General features: G+C 43.4%; 1 protein-coding gene across 4 annotated transcripts in view; it reads right to left on the bottom strand.

Annotated features, from left to right (window-relative positions):
• The window catches only part of igsf9b (immunoglobulin superfamily, member 9b), a 41,037-nt gene that overhangs the window by 12,348 nt on the left and 7,531 nt on the right, over positions 1-21,158 (bottom strand). For 3 of the 4 annotated variants that reach the window (XM_080432269.1, XM_080432271.1, XM_080432272.1), the window contains exons 2-7: positions 19,491-19,586; positions 16,408-16,614; positions 4,960-5,106; positions 4,006-4,157; positions 1,307-1,424; positions 113-254 (exon numbers count right to left, since the gene is read on the bottom strand). In XM_080432269.1, the coding sequence (XP_080288395.1) occupies positions 113-254; positions 1,307-1,424; positions 4,006-4,157; positions 4,960-5,106; positions 16,408-16,614; positions 19,491-19,551 (827 nt within the window). In that variant the 5' untranslated portion in view covers positions 19,552-19,586. Of the gene's footprint in view, positions 1-112; positions 255-1,306; positions 1,425-4,005; positions 4,158-4,959; positions 5,107-16,407; positions 16,615-19,490; positions 19,587-19,703; positions 19,796-21,158 lie in introns of those variants that run through there. The other variant, XM_080432270.1, reaches the window with a different exon arrangement.

Below are 21,158 nucleotides of genomic sequence, written 5' to 3'. Positions count from 1 at the left end.
AATGGACTCTGGTGGGGTGACGTTTGTTCTGGCATACTGTTAAGACGATGAAACACAAATACTGTACTATGCGCAAATAGATCTGTAGTACTGTGTAAAGACTCCAACTTACTCTATATGATAAACATTCTGTCCTTGTTTCAACCATTCATAGGTCAGGTTGGAGGGATAAGCATCGGCTTGGCACTGCAGAACGGCATCCTGGGACATGTTGAGGACAGTGTCCCCTGGGGAGATGATGATGATAGGAGGACCTATTTGACAAGTCGGGAGAGAAGAACGTGAGTTTTCCTGTAGGTACATATTATGCCTCCATATAGGCTATCTTTAAACAACACTGATTCATATAATGTCAATGATCCAGTCAAGGGTTATTGACAGGGGGCAGAACACAGCACTCTTTCTTTACAGCTTATCTGAAACGTATCTTTCTAGTTTGAGACAGACTTGTACTCGAGGTCACATGATCAAGCACTGCGGCTCACTGCTCTATTGACTCTAATCACACACAGCTGATTTCAGTCAAAGAGTCTTAGCCCTGTGAATGCACAAGGTCACACACCCAATAATGTTTGCAAACAAGACACCCTATGTGGGGATTAAAATGTTGTGACCGTTTTGGCACAGACAGAGGGTCAACTCTAGGTGGCAGTATAGACCAAAGTGAGTCAGACTGTCAAATAGACGTCACACACAAATAGATCAAAGTATTTACAGTGATGCAAAAAAAAAACAATCTATGTCAGGGCCAGGGGTCTTCAACGTTTTTCAGCCCAAGGACCCCCTAGCTGAAAGAGAGATGAAGCAGGGACCCCCGTACATATTGTAGAAAATTGTGTTGTAGATTAAGCTTTTTCATAGATTTCATAGATAGCTTCATAGACTTGTGTAGCGTTGTGTTGACTTCATGTTAATGTGTATTTTCAGAGACAGTTAACCATTTAAACCCTCAATACTTTCCCCCCCTTCACCAAACCTCTTTGCCGAAAATAGCCGATCTACAAGCTCACAATGCCTCGTGCTGCGAGGCGTTGAGAGCTTGTAGATCTGCTATTTTCGGCTAATGTCCCCCTCAGAATAGGGATGCTAGGGTTCAAGTGGTTAATGTAAAATAAAGTTCGAATCACACAAAGATTTGGCGGACCCCCTGTAGTAACCCTGTTGAAGACCCCTGATCTATGTGATGGGTGTGTAAGCCTCAAACTACTGCAATGACTGTTTCCCCCCCCTACTGCACGGGTGCACCTGACATTTGGGTGAACTAAGCAGGGATTCTACCTCTCCCAGATAGTTGGAAGGCACTGACCTTTGACCCGTAGCTGCGTTGAATGGGTCAGGTTCCCCTCTGAGTTGGACACGTGACATTTGTACACTCCTGAGATGTCTCTTGTGACTGTGGCCAAAGACACGGTACCATTGAGCACCTACAAGAGGGGGTAAAAAAGTAGAGGAAGACGATGGGGTGAAGAAAGATGTCCTGTAAGCCATTAAAGCTCACAGTGTGTCGTGAATTTGCAATGCTACGTGTTGTGAGCTTGTAGTAAGCATGGGGAACTCTTAAAGAAGAAACATTGTATGTTTACCTGTGCTTATACCTCTTTATTATTTCAAAAAGTTGGATTATTTTATTTGAAGTAACAAATCTGTAAGAATACCGTATCTAATAAGTATTTATGTAGCTTAAGGCAGCTAGCAGGGGGCTTTGGTCTATCGCAATTTAAATTGTACTACTGGGCAGCCAATTTGAATGCGCAATCCTACTGGTGCGATCGTCTGCCAGCAGATCATGTATTGCCTTTCCTATTGCCTGGAAGGACAGGAACATTGTCACTATTAAAGAGGTGGTGCCATGGTTTAGCACTTTTTCTGTTTTTCATGTGTCTATGAGGTTGATAGAACTTCATTAAGCCCCCTGGTGGTGTTTTTATGGTGTTTTATGTCTTCTCTGACTATTTTGAGTTTCTACCTGGAGGCTGAAACCTTGAGGGTCAAACGTGCCAATAGAAAAACAGCCCTTTAGTGACATAGTAAAAATATACCCTCCCCCTCATTATCATAACACAACAGGTGTGGGCATGAGGAGGAGGAGGGACTAGGACAGGTGGGTGGTGCTAAGGTGGTGGAGGAGGTGCTAAGGTGAGAACCAAGTATACTTAATGAACTGGAGGCGTGTCCACATAAAAACATAATTTTAACAATTTCTGTACACTTTTTTGAAAAAATCTTCCTCCTAGTTAACCATAATACCTGATGATTATGTTTTAGGGGGGGGGGGGGAATCACTGAAAATCACGGCACCCGTCTTTAAGGATTTGTATGCTGAGGGTAACTTTGTCATCTCAACAACTGCAAAGGTCTCATAATCTGCCATCAGCTCATTTCTTTAGGTTCATTCACATCAGGGACTATCTTAGGACTCATGTACCTCATTTTGAACATTTACCAAAACACAACACACTAGTGACTAGACTAGACAGTATTCTTCAGCATACACCTGGTTCTAGGAGTTCAGTTTCCTTTTGTAATGATATTCCACAGGCTTCTATTGTGATTTCCAGTGATACATCTAAGTGTTCCATTTCTATCATCGGAAAAGGTAAAGTACTCTCAGTCTAAGAGGCTCAATTGCCACTTTTTATGATAGATGGCAACCGCTTATCACATTCATAAACACCCTCACATCCCTTGACCCAGACTGATCCTAAAGAAATACTCCTTCTCTGAGGTGAGCACCTCAGATACTCTGACGTAAACTCTGCCCCACTGTATCTTGTATTGTAGTTTGTTTTTGTTTTTTGTTGTTCTTGGTCAATTTCAGTCCTGTCTGTGTCTCGCCATGTCCCATAAAAGTAAAAAATAATCATGGTGATATGTTAATACTGATAACCAACCTTCGTTTCTCTGTACCACCTATGTTTCACCAATAAAAGATATTAAAATCTAGGTGTGACTGGGAGAAGGATTTGGATATTGCAATTTCTGAAGATATTTGGGAGTCAATTCTGGATAATATCCATTCCAGCTCTATAAATGCTAGACACACTTTGGTTCAGTTCAAAGTAGTGCAGTAGTTCAGTAGTTCTGGTTCTGCTCAAAACAAAAATATTTTTGGTTACATATCAAAGGCCTTGAATAAAAATATTGACCCAGATCCACCACTGGCTATGTTTGGATCAGTGGCATTTAATCCCGCTATTAATTCATTTGTGGGTCAAGCCATCTCCTTGTGCACATTGCTGGCCAAACATTTAATCTTGCAACAATGGAAATCAGAAGCTAGCCCTCTGTTCCAGCAGTGGCTTAGAGACTTGGGCAATGTGCTACACATGGAGAGAATTCGGTATACAATCAACAAAAAAGATCACGTCTTCCTGAACATATGGAGCCTCTGTTGGATATGTGGTTGGTCTCCTGTGACGGAGCCCGTGCTCGAGGTGGCTCCTCAAGTGCTTGAGAACAGTATGTGTTAAGCATTCTCTCTTTCTCTTTTCTTTATGCATAATATATTGGCCCAACAAGTGTATCACATATGCTACAGTATCATCTCATCTGATACTCTTTTGGCTGGTCTTTTTTCTTTCTTTTTGTCTTCTTTTCTTTCATTTTCCCCCCCACTTTCTGCCCTTCTTCATTGTACCTTTTTATTTAAATGTACACTTTTTGAGAGGGGGTTGGGTGGGAGGGTTTGTGTTTGTCTTGTGTGTTTGTTTTTTCATCACTGTTTATCCTATTCTGTAAACTGTGACAATCCTTCAATAAAACATATGTTAATATACACGTTGTGAACTTGTAGTTCTACTACTTTAGCTATTAGGTTAAGGTTTTTGACAATTCTTCCTATAATAACCAAATATAGCAATAGCTAAAAATAGGAATACCAAGTTGAAAGTGTTTTAAAAAAAAGTATATGCACAATAGTTTGTATTTATTTTCAGATTTAAAAACACAGTACATTTGTTGTGTTTTATAAAAGCACAGCTACTGCCATCTGTTTAGCTGCCGTACCTTTATTTTTTCATGATTCTCAAGTGGGTTCTCGTCTTTATGCCAGACAACAGTTGGTTTAGGGTTGCCATGGGCTCCACAGCTGAGAGTCACAGAGTCTCCGAGCAGAACTTCCACAAAGCTTGGCGGCGTCTTGATGAACACAGGTGGTGCTAGAACAGTGGAAGGCGTGGAAACAACACTTTAGTTTCAAAGGCGCTTCTGTCTAAAAGTACAATACCAGGTACTGAATTGTATTTAAATAGAGCATTTTGCCTCAGAAGTCTCACTTTGTAATAACACAGTTTTCCCTGAAGTAATGTACTGTAACGCAATACACACAAGCATACTATCATGTTCAATAAGTGCATCTAGTGTATTCATATTTCCTGCAGAGGACTTAAGGCTAATAGGGCGATTGTCTGTAATCTGATGCACACAGGTAGGGCATTCGCCCTTTCTAGGGCAATTAGCCCAAAACCCTACCCGACTCCCACTGGAGCATCTAACCACCGCATGGAGCATCCTGAGCATCGTGTGTGTGGGTGTGTGTGTGTGTGTGTGTGTGTGTGTGTGTGTGTGTGTGTGTGTGTGTGTGTGTGTGTGTGTGTGTGTGTGTGTGTGTGTGTGTGTGTGTGTGTGTGTGTGTGTGTGTGTGTGTGTGTGTGTGTGTGTGTGTGTGTGTGTGTGAGAGAGAGATGATATGAGAGAGAGATACGTTGGCACTGGATTTTTTTGTGATTTGAAAACGTAGACTTTAATCCTTTGCCTAAACAAGGTATTAAATCGCAAGCAGTATTAAAACTGCTTGTTAACACATCCTGATACACTGCCCAGGAAATGCACCGTAATAGGCCCTTTTCTAGCCGCATACTGCCATCCATGGCAGTTATAAATAAAGGGCCGGGGGCCACCTGTAGAGCAGGAAAAGGAACATGCAGTCACTGTGTCCCCAGGAACCCCGCGGTGCTGCACCTGTGATGGAGAGGAAGGTCCATGTGCCATTGCGGAACTCGTCTTTTTTACTTTCCAGGAGCAGGATTCGGCATTCAAACCAGCCCTCGTCCTCCAGGGTCAGCTGATCCACGAGCAGGGAGGCACCCCGGGACAGAGACACACGGCCTGGTGAAGAGGTGAAGAGAGAGAGAGAGAGAGAGAGACAGAGACAGAGACATAGAGAGAGAGAGACAGAGCGCAGGGTCAGGGTCAGCAGCACACACATACAGCCAGACAGGCAGAGTCAGCACATGCAGGCAGAAGGCTTACCATGCTGAGGACACAGGCATCCACAGTGTCACACAAAGGCCACAGTCAAAGTCAAACCTCACAGCTGGCCTTTATTGCAAGCACACAGCCCCATGTTCCAGGGCGTATGCTGCGGAAATGTCAGTAGCAAATATTCGACCACACATCGTATTAATCGTGCACAGAGAAGAGTTAAGCACTAGTTTCGGCTTTTGGCAGAACGTTATCACATGTGGAACGTGGCAATTAAAGTACGCAATTAAAAGGATGAGAAGCCAGTGACCTTGGGTTGGAGAAGTATAAACATATCAATCACTCATGGTGGCGGTAATGATGTGCAAGATGACAGCTGAAGAGCATGTCCTATCATTTTCAGGCCAGCAGTTGTTTATGGCGCGGACTTAACAGCCAGGAACACCATAGGAATGCTTGAAGAAAACTTTGTATTGACTAACATTCCCCAAAAAAACTAAACTTCATGTGTGATAGCTATTTTATGTATTTATGTATTTCTTCACCTAAAGATGCATTCCTGTGGGAAAAGAGAGGTGCGTCACGAAACGAGCCATCTGTTTTTGTTTATCAGAGGACAGTTGGCAAAGACAAACACATTGGCACACGGCAGATACGCAGTGTGGTTTATAAACACATGCACATGGACAAACACACACTCACATAAGTACACACACGCGTGTACGTGCACACACACACACACACAAAAGCACACGCACGTTTCTGTCAAACTAAAAACAAAGTCATACTTTCTAGTACGACAGTGTCACAAAATAACAGATTTTTCACTTGAAAATGTGTTATTGTTGGAGAGCGCCACCGTCGGTGAAGTACTGTATGAATTAGTCTTTATACCGCACCCTCTCCTCACCCTCTTTCTATACTTCTTACAACTCCTTGTCAGGCTTTGAAACTTGATCTGTTGGTTGCCTGGTGACTGCAGCCTGGTTTTCAGGGCACTGGAGTTACCCTTCCATACCAACCCCCCCACCCCCCCACCCCCCTTCCTTTTATTCAGTTTCTCAATGAACTCTTTTTCCTACTTCAATCTCCAGCTTTGAAATCATAGAGGATGCAGAAGGGTGAAACTCACGCCCCGAACGGTGCTCATAATAGACCCTGGCTAAAGCATTTTGAAAGAAAACAAAGTAACCGCAGGGAGATTTCCGGTGTGCCATCAATGGCATATTGTTTTTTAACTCTTTGTAAATACTTTGTAAATGTTTCTTATATAATACATCAGCTATTCATGGTAATGCACCAACAGCACAGAGAAAAACGTAAAATAATCTAATCTAAACTGTGTCTATCTGAACTCAAATATGGAAAATGTTTTGAAACATATTTTCGAAACCATGATGTGGGAAATATAATTGCATTCTGATGACTGAATCTTTTCACAGTGCATCCTGAAGTTCAGCACCTGAGGTCATCTCCCCTCAGAATGATATGACAGGAGAAATGCACTCCTCACCTCAACCTTTGAACTTATGCTGCAACAATATCACAGGAAACACAAAAGCGTCGCTATTTGGCTGTCTGGGTTTTATAGTGAGGCTGGACCTGAGCCTTAGAGGTATGAGACTGTGGTGAAAACACCACACTGTGGTTAGAGAAGCACAACAATGGCTAACAATTAACCCTGCATTCCTGGCTGGGCCTGTTGCTGTGCTTAATAGATGGGTTTAATGATTGACTGGACTCAACGACTGACCCAGCCTTTGATGGGCGGTGTTCAGTTTGAGCTTCCATAAAAAAAGAGTGTTTGATTCCAGGTCAGCGTCATTTAAACAACAGGGCAGGGCACGATAGAGGAAATGTGCACGTAGATGATAACAGGTGTGGGGAAAACTTCAGGCATTTGCTCTTATCTCTCTAGAGAGGCATATGAGGGCTCCTCCCTGAGCTTTCAGCCCATTTCCTACACTCCTGAGTGGTCATTTAACTGATTGTGTCAAAGTTGACCCTTGCGTAAAAACTGACCCTTGCGTAAAAACTGACCCTTACCCTTATTTCACAGGACTTTACGGTGAATGCAGCCTGTTCCAAATTGGGATAATATTTAACGACTTTCAATCTGGCGTCCCTATTTTGAGCATGTCATTATAGACGGAAATCCTCCAAACAAATTCAAAACATTTCAAACATTTTCAAAACATTTCAAAAGATGTTAAGATTTTCAAAAGTAGAGGAAACAGCTGATCTGCAAGCTCACAACGCGTCACAACTCGATGCATCGTGAGCTTGTAGGTCAGCTATTTTTGTTATTTGTTGTAGGGCGAAGTATATAGGGGCTTAAGTGTTAACCACGCTGAGGGCAAAGGAGAAAAACACTTTCATGTGCAGCACCTCTCTCTCTCTCTCTCTCTTTTCTCTCTCTCTCTCTCTCTCTCTCTCTCTCTCTCTCTCTCTCTCTCTCTCTCTCTCTCTCTCTCTCTCTCATATACACACACACACACACACCTAATCATGTGGCTAAATACTGTAGGATACTTTAAGCTCATTACGGCTGACAGCACCTGTTGGAATGATTCCAAGAATCAAACATGACCAGTTCACAGTTGAACCAGCCAGCCTTGTGGGTCCAGAAGCACGTGGTTGTGACCGCAAACATGTTGATTTTCAAAATCCGGCGAGTGGCCCGCCCCCTTGGCTCTCCACGGGGGAATTCAAGTTTCATCACCAAACTCTTAACCCTTTCCCTCTACCTCCCCTCCTGTCCATCACTACAAAGAGAACAGCCCCCCTCTCACACACACTCACACACACACACACACACACACTCACACTCACACTCACACTCACACTCACTCACACACACACACACACACACACACACACACACACACACACACACACACACACACACACACACTCTTCATTCTCTCAGGTTACCATAGAGATGAGACCAAGAAAAAAAAACCCGGGCTGAGGGTTTAGATTTGAATTCAGTTGCCGTAGAAACCCGACAGGGCCAAACATGGATAGGGGAGGGTCGATCACACAGGGGGTGGGGTATGTACTGCCACGAATTTGAAAAATTACAAGCGGAGAAAAAAAAAGACATGTTTGGATTCAAATAATGGGCAAATGGTTTGTGACAAATCCAACACCGCAAGAGGCAGAAGGAGAGAGAGCGAGATAAAGGAGAGGGAGAGAAAGAGAGGACCCTGCTTTCATTTGAGTGTGTTGATAGACAAAGGCCTTGACATGGAATGACAAATGCTTTCATTTGAATTTGAACATGCAAATCAACATGCAGCTCGTACACTGGAATCCCAAAACAGATACACTGACTGAATGTGAAAATATCTCTCCCTTTGGGAAACATTCTTATTCGCACAAACATCGCAAAAGACAATAAAGGAGCATTAAAGTTGACAAACAACTGACCAAAATGTTAAAACAAAACGCCAGTTTCCTTCCATACGGAATTCAATGAAAGGTTACGGAGAGGTTAGCCGGCGCGTTTGAATCGATAATCCACCGTCTACAACCAATGGGAGAGCGACCTTTGTGACCCAAGTGAGCCGTAACCCTCCAGCAGACTCATTCACCCTCCCAATCCCCCGGTTGCATTAGCATACCGTCCAACTACTCCACTCCTCCAGACCCACTACCACCATTAGACTCTACGGGAGGACAAGGGAGGCAAAAACAATAGCTGCTGCTCCATTCCCGTGTCTATCCTCCTCAAAGTTTTTCCGCCAGTAGATATCACATGACAGCTCCAGTCTAGCTTAAAATGAGACCCCTGTTCCAACAGGTCCGTGGCCAACCGAGGGTAGAAAATGGAAACGCTAATCCACTGTGTGCGCCCTCTCTTCATATTAGCAAAGAGTCAGGTTCTCTCCCAGTGGGTGGCAGGCTAGGAATCACTCAGCGATTCAGAGCGCGGTGCCACTGCCAGACAGCTAGCCTCGTCTCGTGGTTTCTGTTCCTCAATAACAGTTTTTCTTTTTATGTCGCCATGGCCTGGGGGCTGTAATATATAAGAAGGTACGAGGCTTTTTAAGGTTGTATTTCCCTTTGAAATGAACTCGCTCTTAGTTGTGTGTAAACTCAGTGGGGCCAGGTTACATCATGTTTCATTTTACCCACATGAATCTTCTCACCTTGGGTTGAACTTTAAGAATGCGAACAGCACACACAGCACTCTCGGTACATGAGAGGTGACAGTGTATTTGACATTGCTTATCGCGTATACTACTGAGCCACTCGCCGGATTTTGAAAATCAACATGTTTGCAGTCACAACCACGTGCTTCTGGACCCACAAGGCTGGCTGGCTCAACTGTGAACTAGTCATGTAGCTCAATGTTTGGATTTGCACAGATTTGCGATAAGACTTTATTGTTGCGAGGAAACGGATTGTGATTGTTGCAGAGAGGGGTTCCCGAACGCTACTTATTGACATAATAGCAACGTGCGGTGTATATTCAGCATCATATGATCATACAATAGCGGCAGCACCTATGGAGGAAGACAAGATTATGCTGTACGGTGAGGCGTCAGCTCTGTTTTTCTTTGTCCATCCGTATGTGCACAAGAGAGCCAGGGCAGAGGTGCATTGTGGGATGTGTTTTGATTTGAATACAATCATAAGTCTGGGGCCAGCCCCCTGCCACTGACAGCGCCCCCTCCCTCTCCCCCAAATTTCCCTCTGCCATCCTCCTGTCTCCCTAATCAGTTTAACCCTCTTATGAATAGCTCTTTGTCGTGTGATAGATTACAGTTAACTCTGCCTGCTCTCACTCTGTCCGGCTGGGTTAACCCCTGCACCAGCAAACACACACACACACACACACACACACACACACACACACACACACACACACACACACACACACACACACACACACACACACACACACACACACACACACACACACACCTCACGTGGGCGTTTTCGACAACAGTAGCAGGTCAGCTAAACGTTAGAAGCAGCAGACTGATTTTGCTGAAAACAAGATAATGTACGATTGCGTGTTGTAAAAAAAAACCTAAAACAAACATTAATTATGGAATGACATAATGAGCTCAGAGAGCTCAACAAACTGTTATGAGCACATGCCTCATAAACTTTGTTTTCTTTACTACATGATGGGTTAGTTAATAATTGTCAGCTGCTGAAAACAGGTGCAGTAGGAAGAACCATCAGGACCATCATTCCAGAGGTTTAACCACTTGAACTCTAGCGTAGTACACAGTAATCTGAAGGCTCACCTCTTCATGCTCCACCTTAGCCCGTAGCACTTGACCTGGCCTTGACGACCATGCAGTCTTATGCAAAGATTAATATGTCATTTAGATAGCATGTTACTTAGACCGATGTCAGGTTCATTTGTTGACCTGGCAGCCTATAGTTTGTATAGTTTCAAGCTACAGATTATCATTATAATTCTTTTAGGGGTCTTCAAAAGGGGGTCCGCGACCCCTTGGGTGTCCTCATAGTTACTACAGGGGGGCCGCCAAATCTTTGTGTGATAGGATTATTTTCTTTACGTTAACCACTTGAACCCTAGCATCCCTATTCTGAGGAGAACTTTAGCCAAAAATAGCAGATCTACAAAATCACGTGAGCTTGTAGATCTGCTATTTTTGGCAAAGACGTTTGGTGTGGAGGGGGGGGAAAGAGCAGACCAAGTACAGAGTGAAAGGTCAAGTTTACTATAAGAATTGACGGTTTTAAGTGGTTAAATTAAATGTATGAAAATACACATGAATCCAACATATACTGATGACAGTGCTGTCAAACAAGTCTATGAAGCAATTGTAAACGGTTAATCTGCGACACAATTCTATTCAATATGTAGTGGGCGTCCCCGCTTCATCTCTGTCTCAGCTAAGGGGTCCTTGGCCTGAAAAACATTGAAGACCCCTGGTTTATACTGATGCTAGGTTCTTGGTTTACCTATGGTCCTAGATTACTGAGGCACTACACTGTCTCTATGCATTTGATGTACAGTATAAGTCTAGCTTGCTTACTGTAAGTCACTCTGGATAAAGAGCATGATCTGCTAAATGCATAAATTGTAGCGTCCCTATTCTGAGGAGAGAGCAAAACGTTCTGCGAAAATAGCCGATGTACAAGCTCACAAAGCGCCATAATGCGCGAGCATGTAGATCAGGTGTTTTCGGCGAAGAGATTTGGTGTGGAAGGAAATACAACAATGATCTAGTGTAAAGGCCTGGGGGACCCCGGTCAACTAAGTATAGGGTTTAACCCATTAAGACCTGAGGCGATTCTTTAAAAAAATCTAAATCCTAACAGTTTTTTGAAAAAAAAATCTAAAAAATAAAAATTCACGATTTTTCAAAAATAGCAGATCTATGAGCTTGTATATCTGCTATTTTTGAATAGCCAAAGGCATCTAAAGTGACACAGAAGCGTTCCAGGTATCAATGGGTTAAGCCTCTTCATACTCATGCATTACTGCCGAAGAAACAACAGGAAAGAGATCAACCCTACCTTTAAACATTATATAATTATTATCTCCCAACTCCCAAGAGTAGAAACTGGAGCTTCAGAGTCACTTTCACTGACCTGGGGTCTAAGAATAGGGCTTAGTGTGTGAAGACACACTGTAATAAAGCACAAGATTGGAGCTGATCTCATCACCTTCTTGTGAATCTGTCCTTGGGGACACACCTAGAGCATGACGAGATGAGGTAACAGGGCTTTTGTTTAAGAGTCAGGCGCTTTGAGCAGGAGAACATGAGATCTACAGGTCCAGCCATCCATTCTTCACTTGTTTGTGTGTGTGTCGCTGTTTGGTGACTTTCTCCCTAGTCCAGTTGTAGCAGAAAAACTGGTTAGCAGATAAAGGTGATCGGTTTCAGCTGCCACCTTTCTGTTTGCCTGTTTTCTGTCTTTGGTGGTGCCAAATATAGAGGCATGTTTGCAAAAGCTTTGCAGTCCAATATAAAGTTTCAGTCGAGTCCGTGACTGGTTTGGTGGGGGATTATAGACTTTTGTTATTTGTTGTGCGGGAATGTGTTGGTGTGTGCATGCAGGCATGCACGGGTGCTATGCAATGAACCTAGCCTTTACGCCTCATTCTGTGAAACAAGGGATGGGCCTACTGGGCCACTTCTGGGATGTGAGCCTTAAACAATTGAACCATCCCTGAAGCATCCCTATTCTGGGTATGTCCAGGCAAACATTTGGCTAAAACAGGCGAACATCCGCCAAATAGCATATCTACAAGCTCACAACACGTCACAACGCATCACAATGCCACGCATACTAAGTATACTAAGTATTGACCCCTGGGGGACCGATTCAACGAAATATAGGGTGGTTACGCCCAATTTTACGATATACTTCACCTTGTCACTACCCAGTACACACATTTTAAGACAGAAGAAGCACACTGTGTAGGGATTTTTTCCCCTGAGCCTTCTTGATTTCCCCTTCAGAACCTGACTGCCCCCTACCAGAAGCCAAATATCCAATCGGCAAACCAGAAGCAGCACTCACTTCCAGATCTCTAAAACGAAAACTATTCCTCGTAAGTGTTTTTTTTAAATGCCAAATAGAATGTACTTTTTTTTTCACCTAACCATTATTGTTTAGCCCATTTATGTGTAGATTCAGGCATAGATTGCGCTTTTAGCACGCTTTTAATTTTATTTCATTCATACCATAAATATTAGTCTATTTCAGTTTTGAAAACTGCCATGTGAGTATGAAATAAATAAACCTGATGTCACTAATTTGGGCATTCAAAGTAAAAAAAAACATTATAATAATAGTAATAATTTATGAAAATTGCAGATCTACAAGCTCACAACGTGTCACAAAGCAACAACGTTATTATATCAAACCTTAAAAATGTGGCTTGCTGAAAATAACAACTTTTCAAGTAAAAAGTGTATAAACTGGGCTATAGGGGTGACTTACATTCACACCATCTCTACCAATTTCCCAATTTAAATAAATATTTGATCTGACACTGTCTACCGCAGTAAGCAGTCCTAACACCACAAGCATGGTGAGGCGGCTCCAAGATATTTTCTCAACAAATACAACTTGAACAGCATTGCCCAAGCTGGCCCGGACCGCTGGCCTAAAGGTCTGGGCACCTAGGCTGCAATGCAGTCCGACAGTGTGTCGCAAGTTCGAATCCCGGTTCCGACGACCTTTGCTGCATGTCACTCCCCGTCTCTCTCTCCCCATTTCCTGTCAATATACTGTATACTATCAATAAAAGGCAGAAAAGGCCAAAACAAATTCTGGAAAAAAAGAATCGTCCTTTGCTGCTCTTTGCCGTGGGCTGACTGATGTTCAGCCACCGGGGCATGCAGGCCGAGGGAGGCAAAGGGATGTCTGCATTGATACCTCCCTGATTCCCATTAGAACTCTAGCATTACAGACAGCTGAAGCACTCAGACAGACTGGTGTCTAATGGGGTCAACAGAAGGACACTCTGTGACAAATACACAGCAGACACTCTCTGAGCACTGAGTGCAATCTCGAATACACCTGATATCGCTATCATGCAATTGAAGGTTAAATGTACTGTATGACTGAGATGCATTCCCCTTGTCAAAGACACGGCTTCTCATTGATTCTTCTCATGTCACATTCTAAAAGTGGCCTGTGGCATGGGAGTACATGCTTGCCTCAGACAGCAGAGAAAGACACAGCCATCATACGCATTTTATGTGATGAATTGGTCTGCTTTTTTTAAGATAACCTTTGCAGCATTTCAGCTTTATTTTTGATTGTGACAGTGAGACAGGAAGGGCAGGAGAGAGTGGGAGTGACATACAGCAAAGGGTCTCGAGTTGGATTCAAACGCTGGCCAGCTGCGGCAGCCTTAATTATGTGGTATGCGGCTGTGCTCTTACCGGGGGAGCCACCGGGGCGCCGCAAATTGGCAGCTTTTCCACACAGGACAATATAACAAGTGCTAGAAAGTTAGGCCAATCATTTTAAGTATTTAATTGGCCATTTAGTTTGCCAGAGTCTGAATTTGTCCAAAAATTGTCAATTTCCTTGATAATTTTGATCAACCTATCTGGCACTCCAAACAACAGCTTTAACAATGAGCTACAAATTATAATTTGGTCTTGTTTTGCAAAGCAGTACAATTCCTTATAATAATTATATAATTTACTTTAATGTTTCTCAAAACTGTTGAACACTGCATACAACCCTTGCTCTTTGATCCCTAAACAGAGACAAGCCAGGACAAAGATCAGGAAAGGGTAGCCTACCGCACCACTGTCTTGTGGTTACATCTGAAATCCCCCCCTACATTTTAATTTGAGGGTAAGCATACATTAGACCCACTGCGCTGACACGCTTCACATGCCACCATCTGCTTCCAGTGCGCACACAGAGATATGAGGATCTGAAGCAGACAGGGCTTAATGCGCACAGCAGACAAGTGCTCATGCCAGGTGGTTATGACCAAAGTATCATGGCATCAAAAAGCACCTTCAACTACAAACAAGAACATGTCTGTATAATGTTGTTTGCTCCATTATGGCTGTTGTCACATCAGATGAGTGCCCTTAAACAATGACACGTTTAACAGGCTATGGGATTGTTGACACGCCATGCGGCTGTTTGTGGTTCCTCACCATGGCCCCTGTAGATGTTCAGCGTTGGTCCCTGAATGCTAGACCTATTCAATGTGTTTCTGCCAACTTGTTTGTCATGATGTCACTTTCTTGGCAAAGATTCTTGAAAATGTCAGTGGGGCTTCTTGGTTCAACAGAGTTTAAATAAGATGCAACTTGCATGGAAGCGCTGTTAGTCCCGATGACCTAGATGGGGTGGGTATGGAATTTTGGGTGTCCTATTAGTCTTGGTAGTAGTGATGGCTGTGGCAGAGAGGAAGGGGTGGCCGTGATGGCCCTCTTTGTCTTTTGTTCTCTCGTGGACAATGACAGGATTATAGTACACCAGTAAGAAAATTCTATTATTTCCTATGCTTCATCCATCCTCCTTCCAGTAAAAACAATCTTACTGGGTCAGCCCTCGGAATACCAATAAAATGTCGTCATCAGACCACCAGCCCCCACCAAGCCTAGTTTAACCCCACTCTCTTTAATCCAGACCTATTTCCTTCCATCTCTAACACACACACACTCTCTCACACACACACACACACACACACACACACACACAGACACACACACACACACACACACACACACACACACACACACACACACACACACACACACACACACACACACACACACACACTCCCCCCTGCCCCCTGTTAGCTGCCCCACCCCCCCTTAACAGCCTCCATTAAAATGCACCCATTCTCGCCCCATCCCCTCTCTCCCCCCCTGCATTACCTCTGCAGTCTGGAAACACACAGACAACACTAAACACTCTCGGTAATAACAGGGCTGGTGTTTAGGATGGATTACCTATTTGGGGGTATTGTTTCAAAAACGCCCCCAACCACCCAGCATTCTTAATTACCACTGTAGCCCCTTTTCCCTACTGCTCTCACCCCACAGCAGTACATTACTCGCATTCCCAGCCAGACACTTCACATCAAGGCAAAGACATCTTCAAGGGGAAAACATTGAACGTTTCGGCACAGACACCCCCAATACCTTCCCCTGAAATCACTTGAGCCGTAATCAAATTAATCTCTGTGTTTGAGGTTGAACTCTTCACTCCGTTGAGGGACACAGACTGTTATGATAGCAGTTCCATGGTGCCAAGGTGCAGCTATTCAGATTTTTTAAAGTAAGATAATAGCGGATATAGCAGATCTAATAGCTTGCAACACGTTGCGATGCAACACGTTGTGAGCTTGTAGATCAGCAATTTTCGCTATTCGTCATACAACGAAGTATATGGGGCTCAAGTGGTTAAAGCACTACATGAGTGTTCACCATTTATTGTATGTCTTTAAATGCCTCAATGAATTGAATACACACGACCACAATGGAAACAATCCCTTGCTTAGGACTTTTTGTGTTATCCTTTCAGCACCATTGTATAATCGTTCCACTGTACTACAGCAAGTATCCTGCTGTCTTTATTACCCAGAGGGACAAAAAAATTGATTGCAGAAAGGTTAGAACTTTCAATGAAGTTACAAGTTATGAAACTGTATGTATTTTGTCCTCTTTTTTTCTTTTTCTTTTTTTTATGGGAGCTTGAGCTTCATCTGACAGGACTTACCCTTGTAATTTGGATGGACACGTGGAGCATAAACTCCAAATTTGATGAGGATGGGAACATTGTACCCGAGGCGCACCCACTCCACCACATGCAGAGGAAAGAGGTTTGGGCTGGTGGCTTCTTTGGAAGAGGGAGTGAGACTGCAGGCCAACTCTGCAGAGCTCCCGACCCGAGCATGGACCAACGATGCTTCACCTCGCGACACACCTGTGGTGGAAACAGCATATTTCAACGGTTTAGACATTTACAGATTGAATGGCAGGCAATAAACACTGAAACAGCCATGAACAAATACATCAATCAAGATTCACAAGGGTACAACTATCTCTAAAATGTGGAAGTATTTAGCACAGTGCCTGAGAGACCAGATTACCATCACTAGAATTTTTTTGGTTACTTGTGAGTGGAAATGGTCCTATTTCCTATTCTGGGAACAGATCATAAAACTCAAGCCCTAAGACCTTGGTTGCCTCAAGTGAGGGTGGGGAAAGACAGGAGAAGCAGCCAGGGGCTAAAGCTTGACTGATGTTTTGTCAATGTGTTGCTCAACAAAAATAACGTATTGTTAACTTAAACAAATGTCCACACGTAACGTCATATATATTGTTTGTGTGTCACACGGCACAAATCACATGACACTTTGTCAGGCTTAAGATAGACATATAGACAGACTGAAAGGACGAATAAAACAGTGAGTTCAAACACATCTGATTTTGAACTGCATCAGTGGCTGTGATCTGCCCAGCGTGTTTTCTGTTGAAACCCAATACTCAGTCATGTAAAACAACGATGCTCCATTTGGTGACAAGACCATATCAGTTCAAAGCCTTGAAGCCACACCTGGGGCTCTCTCTCTCTCTCTCTCTCTCTCTCTCTCTCTCTCTGTCTCTCTCTCTCTCTCTCTCTCTCTCAATTCAATTCAATTCAAAGGGCTTCATTGGCATGAGAAAACATACGTTTACATTGCCAAAGCAGAAAGCACAATACAACAATACAGCAATACAATCAAAACAAAAAATATGTACATTTGAAAGTCAGAATCTTCTCTCTCTCTCTCTCTCTCTCTCTCTCTCTCTCTCTCTCTCTCTCTCTCTCTCTCTCTCTCTCTCTCTCTCTTTAAATTAAATTCAGTTCAATTCAATGGGGCTTTATTGGCATGGGATACATACCAAAGCAAGTGTGAAATAAAACAATCAAAACAAAGAAATGTATGTACAAAATGCATGTAAATCTCTTTCCATATCTCTCTCTCTCACACACACACACACACACAGTTTAGGCATTTAGCAGATGCTCTTAATCCAGAGCGATTTACAGTACACTTACAGCACACACACACACACACACACACACACACACACACACACACACACACACACACACACACACACACACACACACACACACACACACACACACACACACACACACACACACACACACACAGTCAGCATGTCTGTCTGTCAGAGCTGTCTCTTGTGACTGTGTGACATATTGGGTGCCGGTGTTTGCTCTGCATTTCATCTGGCCTGCTGATTGCGCTCTAATCTCCAGGGGGTGGGGCTCTCTGATGCCGGACAGCAGGCACACCGCTCACCACCCCCTGGGGTACACACATGGTGTGCGGACCTGCACAATCCCCTCCCCCCCTAGAAGCATGCCTTGGGTTGGGGGGGCAGCATAAATCCCAGATTGATCTAAATCCAGACCCAGTTATTCAAGTAGGTTTTATCCCTATCCTCTGACATTCACTTGCATTTAATACCCCCCACCCCCCCCCCCCCCCCCAAACCCCTCCCCCAGCCCCTCCTCTTCACTTTCCCTGATTCAGGCCAAAGAAGTTGACTGTGCCAGACACAACACATGCGTCATCAACATATGACCACTACAATTTAACCCATTAAAACCGCATCTGTCTGGGTCATTTTTAGATTTGAGCGTTGGCTATTCAAAAAATAGCAGATATACAAGCTCACAGCGCGTCACTTCGTGCCGCACTGCGAGCTTGTACATCTGCTATTTTTGAGCATTTTGGAAAAATCTTGAATGTTTACAGTTTAGGCATTTAGCAGACGCTCTTAATCCAGAGCGACTTACAGTAAGCAAGGACACAAGATAATACATCATAATACATCATAATACACATAATACAAGCAAGGACACAAGATAATGTGTGAGAACTACTGATTTAGAAGACATTTGTAGAATCGGCCTCAGGTCTTAATGGGTTAATGCTTTGTCAGAAGACTATATAGACAAGGGACATGGGTTTCTTTGAAGTGAGTAAGCGATGAACTTTTGGCAAAGCAAAGACACAAACTGAGGAAAAGCCCAACCTTATGGCTTGAAGGAGAGGGGTTGGGTGGGGTTAAGAGGGGGTGACTGCTGGCTGACCCCAAAAGAAAAACATTTCACGTACGCCTCACATATTTGTATGGCAAACAGGGTCAGAGGCATGCATGTCAACAAGTCAACAAGCACAAAATATGTATTTGGTACATGTGTGAATTTGAGAAATGTGTGTTTTGGACTGGCCGGTCAGTCAATTTGAGAAAAAGGGGGCGCTGATGGGAGACGGAGCACCTGGTTTGTTTGTTGCGACAAGGTAGGCGTGTCCAACAGCGAGGCCATGAGGCTCATTAGAGCGATAACGTGAGAGAGTGGCCGTGGCGAACAACCCATGGCCTTGCATGTTGCCTAGTACGCCGTTCGAGTTGTAAAGAAATATTTTAAAACCGCAAAAAAAAAGCAAAGTTACAAGTTGTAACTTCACTAGGATTCACCAGGAGCCTGGAAATCTCTATGGGCTGAATGAATGGGCTTTCTATCGGTGGAACCAGAGCCGGTAAACAAAATGGCCGCCACTGCTATGCTCTATAGGCCAAAACGTAAAGCGGCCTGTTATAGTGCCACCATAGAGGCCAATCTAAAAAATGTTTAGCCCACCTGATCGGTCCAACAGTGTCCGAGAATAGCTGCACACAGACAGAAGTACACTCGGACAGGGGTGAAAATATATCTCCAGGTTTGGCAGCCTGGCCGGAGATAATGATGTATGTGGGCATGCAGAATCATATACTTACTTAGCAGACAGAGGGCTACAGCAGTAGTGACAACCAGCAGCCACCGTCTCTCCAATCCCATGGCCGTCCCTCACACTCCCTCACACATCTTCCGACCTGAAACACAACATCACACACTCCATTTAGACCAGTCCATTTAGAGTTAACTTAATTCTATCTGACTTCATTGAGTGCATTTAGACATCAGTGCCACATAAGGACATACATTATTACACATCTCTTCTCAGACAAATGTAATCTTTTAAGTTGACATTTACTCATAATCCAGGAGCCAAACTACAGTACATTCCAGCTGCACTTCATGGTTAACAGATAACGGTATAGTTTGAGTAATCGCAATCCACTGGCAAATTGCATGTCTGCTCTTGGTTGGATTAAGGAAAATAAGCTATTCCACCTTCTGCTATGAGCAAGCAGTTGGGCGTGTGCGTGTTGTAGAGATGTGATTGTGCATCTGATATTCTTCCTTTTTTATTTCTTTTTGAGCACGCACCATTGTACAGTATTTATATTTGATATTGCTGTCCTATTATGTAACTTTTCCCCTTTTGTTTCTTTCTCTATTCTTTTCTTTTGACTATATTTTGTGCAAAACATTGGGAGCTTGTACAGTATGTAAATAATTTCACCCACTCCTTTACACCTGTAAACTTGTGATGTGAGCATATAGTTGAAGTGAGTGAAGTCAGTGTGTGTGTGTGTGTGTGTGTGTGTGTGTGTGTGTGTGTGTGTGTGTGTGTGTGTGTGTGTGTGTGTGTGTGTGTGTGTGTGTGTGTGTGTGTGTGTGTGTGTGTGTGCGTGTGCGTGTGCGTGTGCGTGTGCATGTATATGAGTGTGTGTGCTTCATGCACTCCCTCTGGGAGTCTTTATGGAACAGATCAGCCTGCTGCTGCTGTTCAGCTCATTAACAGGTATTATCTCAAGCTAAATAGACCAGCAGCAATGGACAGGTGACATACAGGACTGTATGCAAGAACAGGCCTGTGTGCTTGTTAACGCTACATTTAACTGTTGAACTTGTTGAAGTAAATTGGATTTGAGGCACGCATTTAAGTTTGTTTCCTTTAAATACAATTGAATGACCCTGCTTGCCTCTTCACTATTCTCTTTCTCACTCCACTTATCCCTAATACCAGCTTATTACTTTAAGTTAATTAAATTTATATAAGAGAGAGGCTATCAGGTACAGTACTTAGTTTGAGCATTTTGGAGCAGACTCACTAAATCATGTGACACATTTAGTCTGAGCAGCAATCACTGCAAATGTGTATACAAATATCCCTAAATAGATTGCTAGAAATATATACTTACTACTACTACTACTGCTGTGCTCAACCATGGGACTGGTGCCAGTGGCACTGCCACTGGGCGGTTCGTGCTGAAGTTAGCAGTCAGTCAATCAACGTCAAAGTGCAGTAGGGTGTTGGCACAAACTGGCTATAGCCAAGTGGACATGAAAAACACATCCATCAAAAATTGCTGCTCCCATTTTCACTGCAATATTAGTTGTGTCACCTGTCACCGGTGCAAAGGAAACTATCCTTGACGTGACTGCACACCACACTGACAATGAAAGTGAAATCCAAAGCAATGAGCTAAAACTGCTCACTCAATCACATTATATTTTCAATCATGATTTTGGCCAATTTGTTTATGAAAACAAGATAA

This window comes from Gymnoscopelus braueri, assembly GCF_963280865.1.
Source record: "Gymnoscopelus braueri genome assembly, chromosome: 7".
Classification (NCBI taxonomy): domain Eukaryota; kingdom Metazoa; phylum Chordata; class Actinopteri; order Myctophiformes; family Myctophidae; genus Gymnoscopelus; species Gymnoscopelus braueri.
This window is presented reverse-complemented; position numbering and strand designations above follow the sequence as displayed.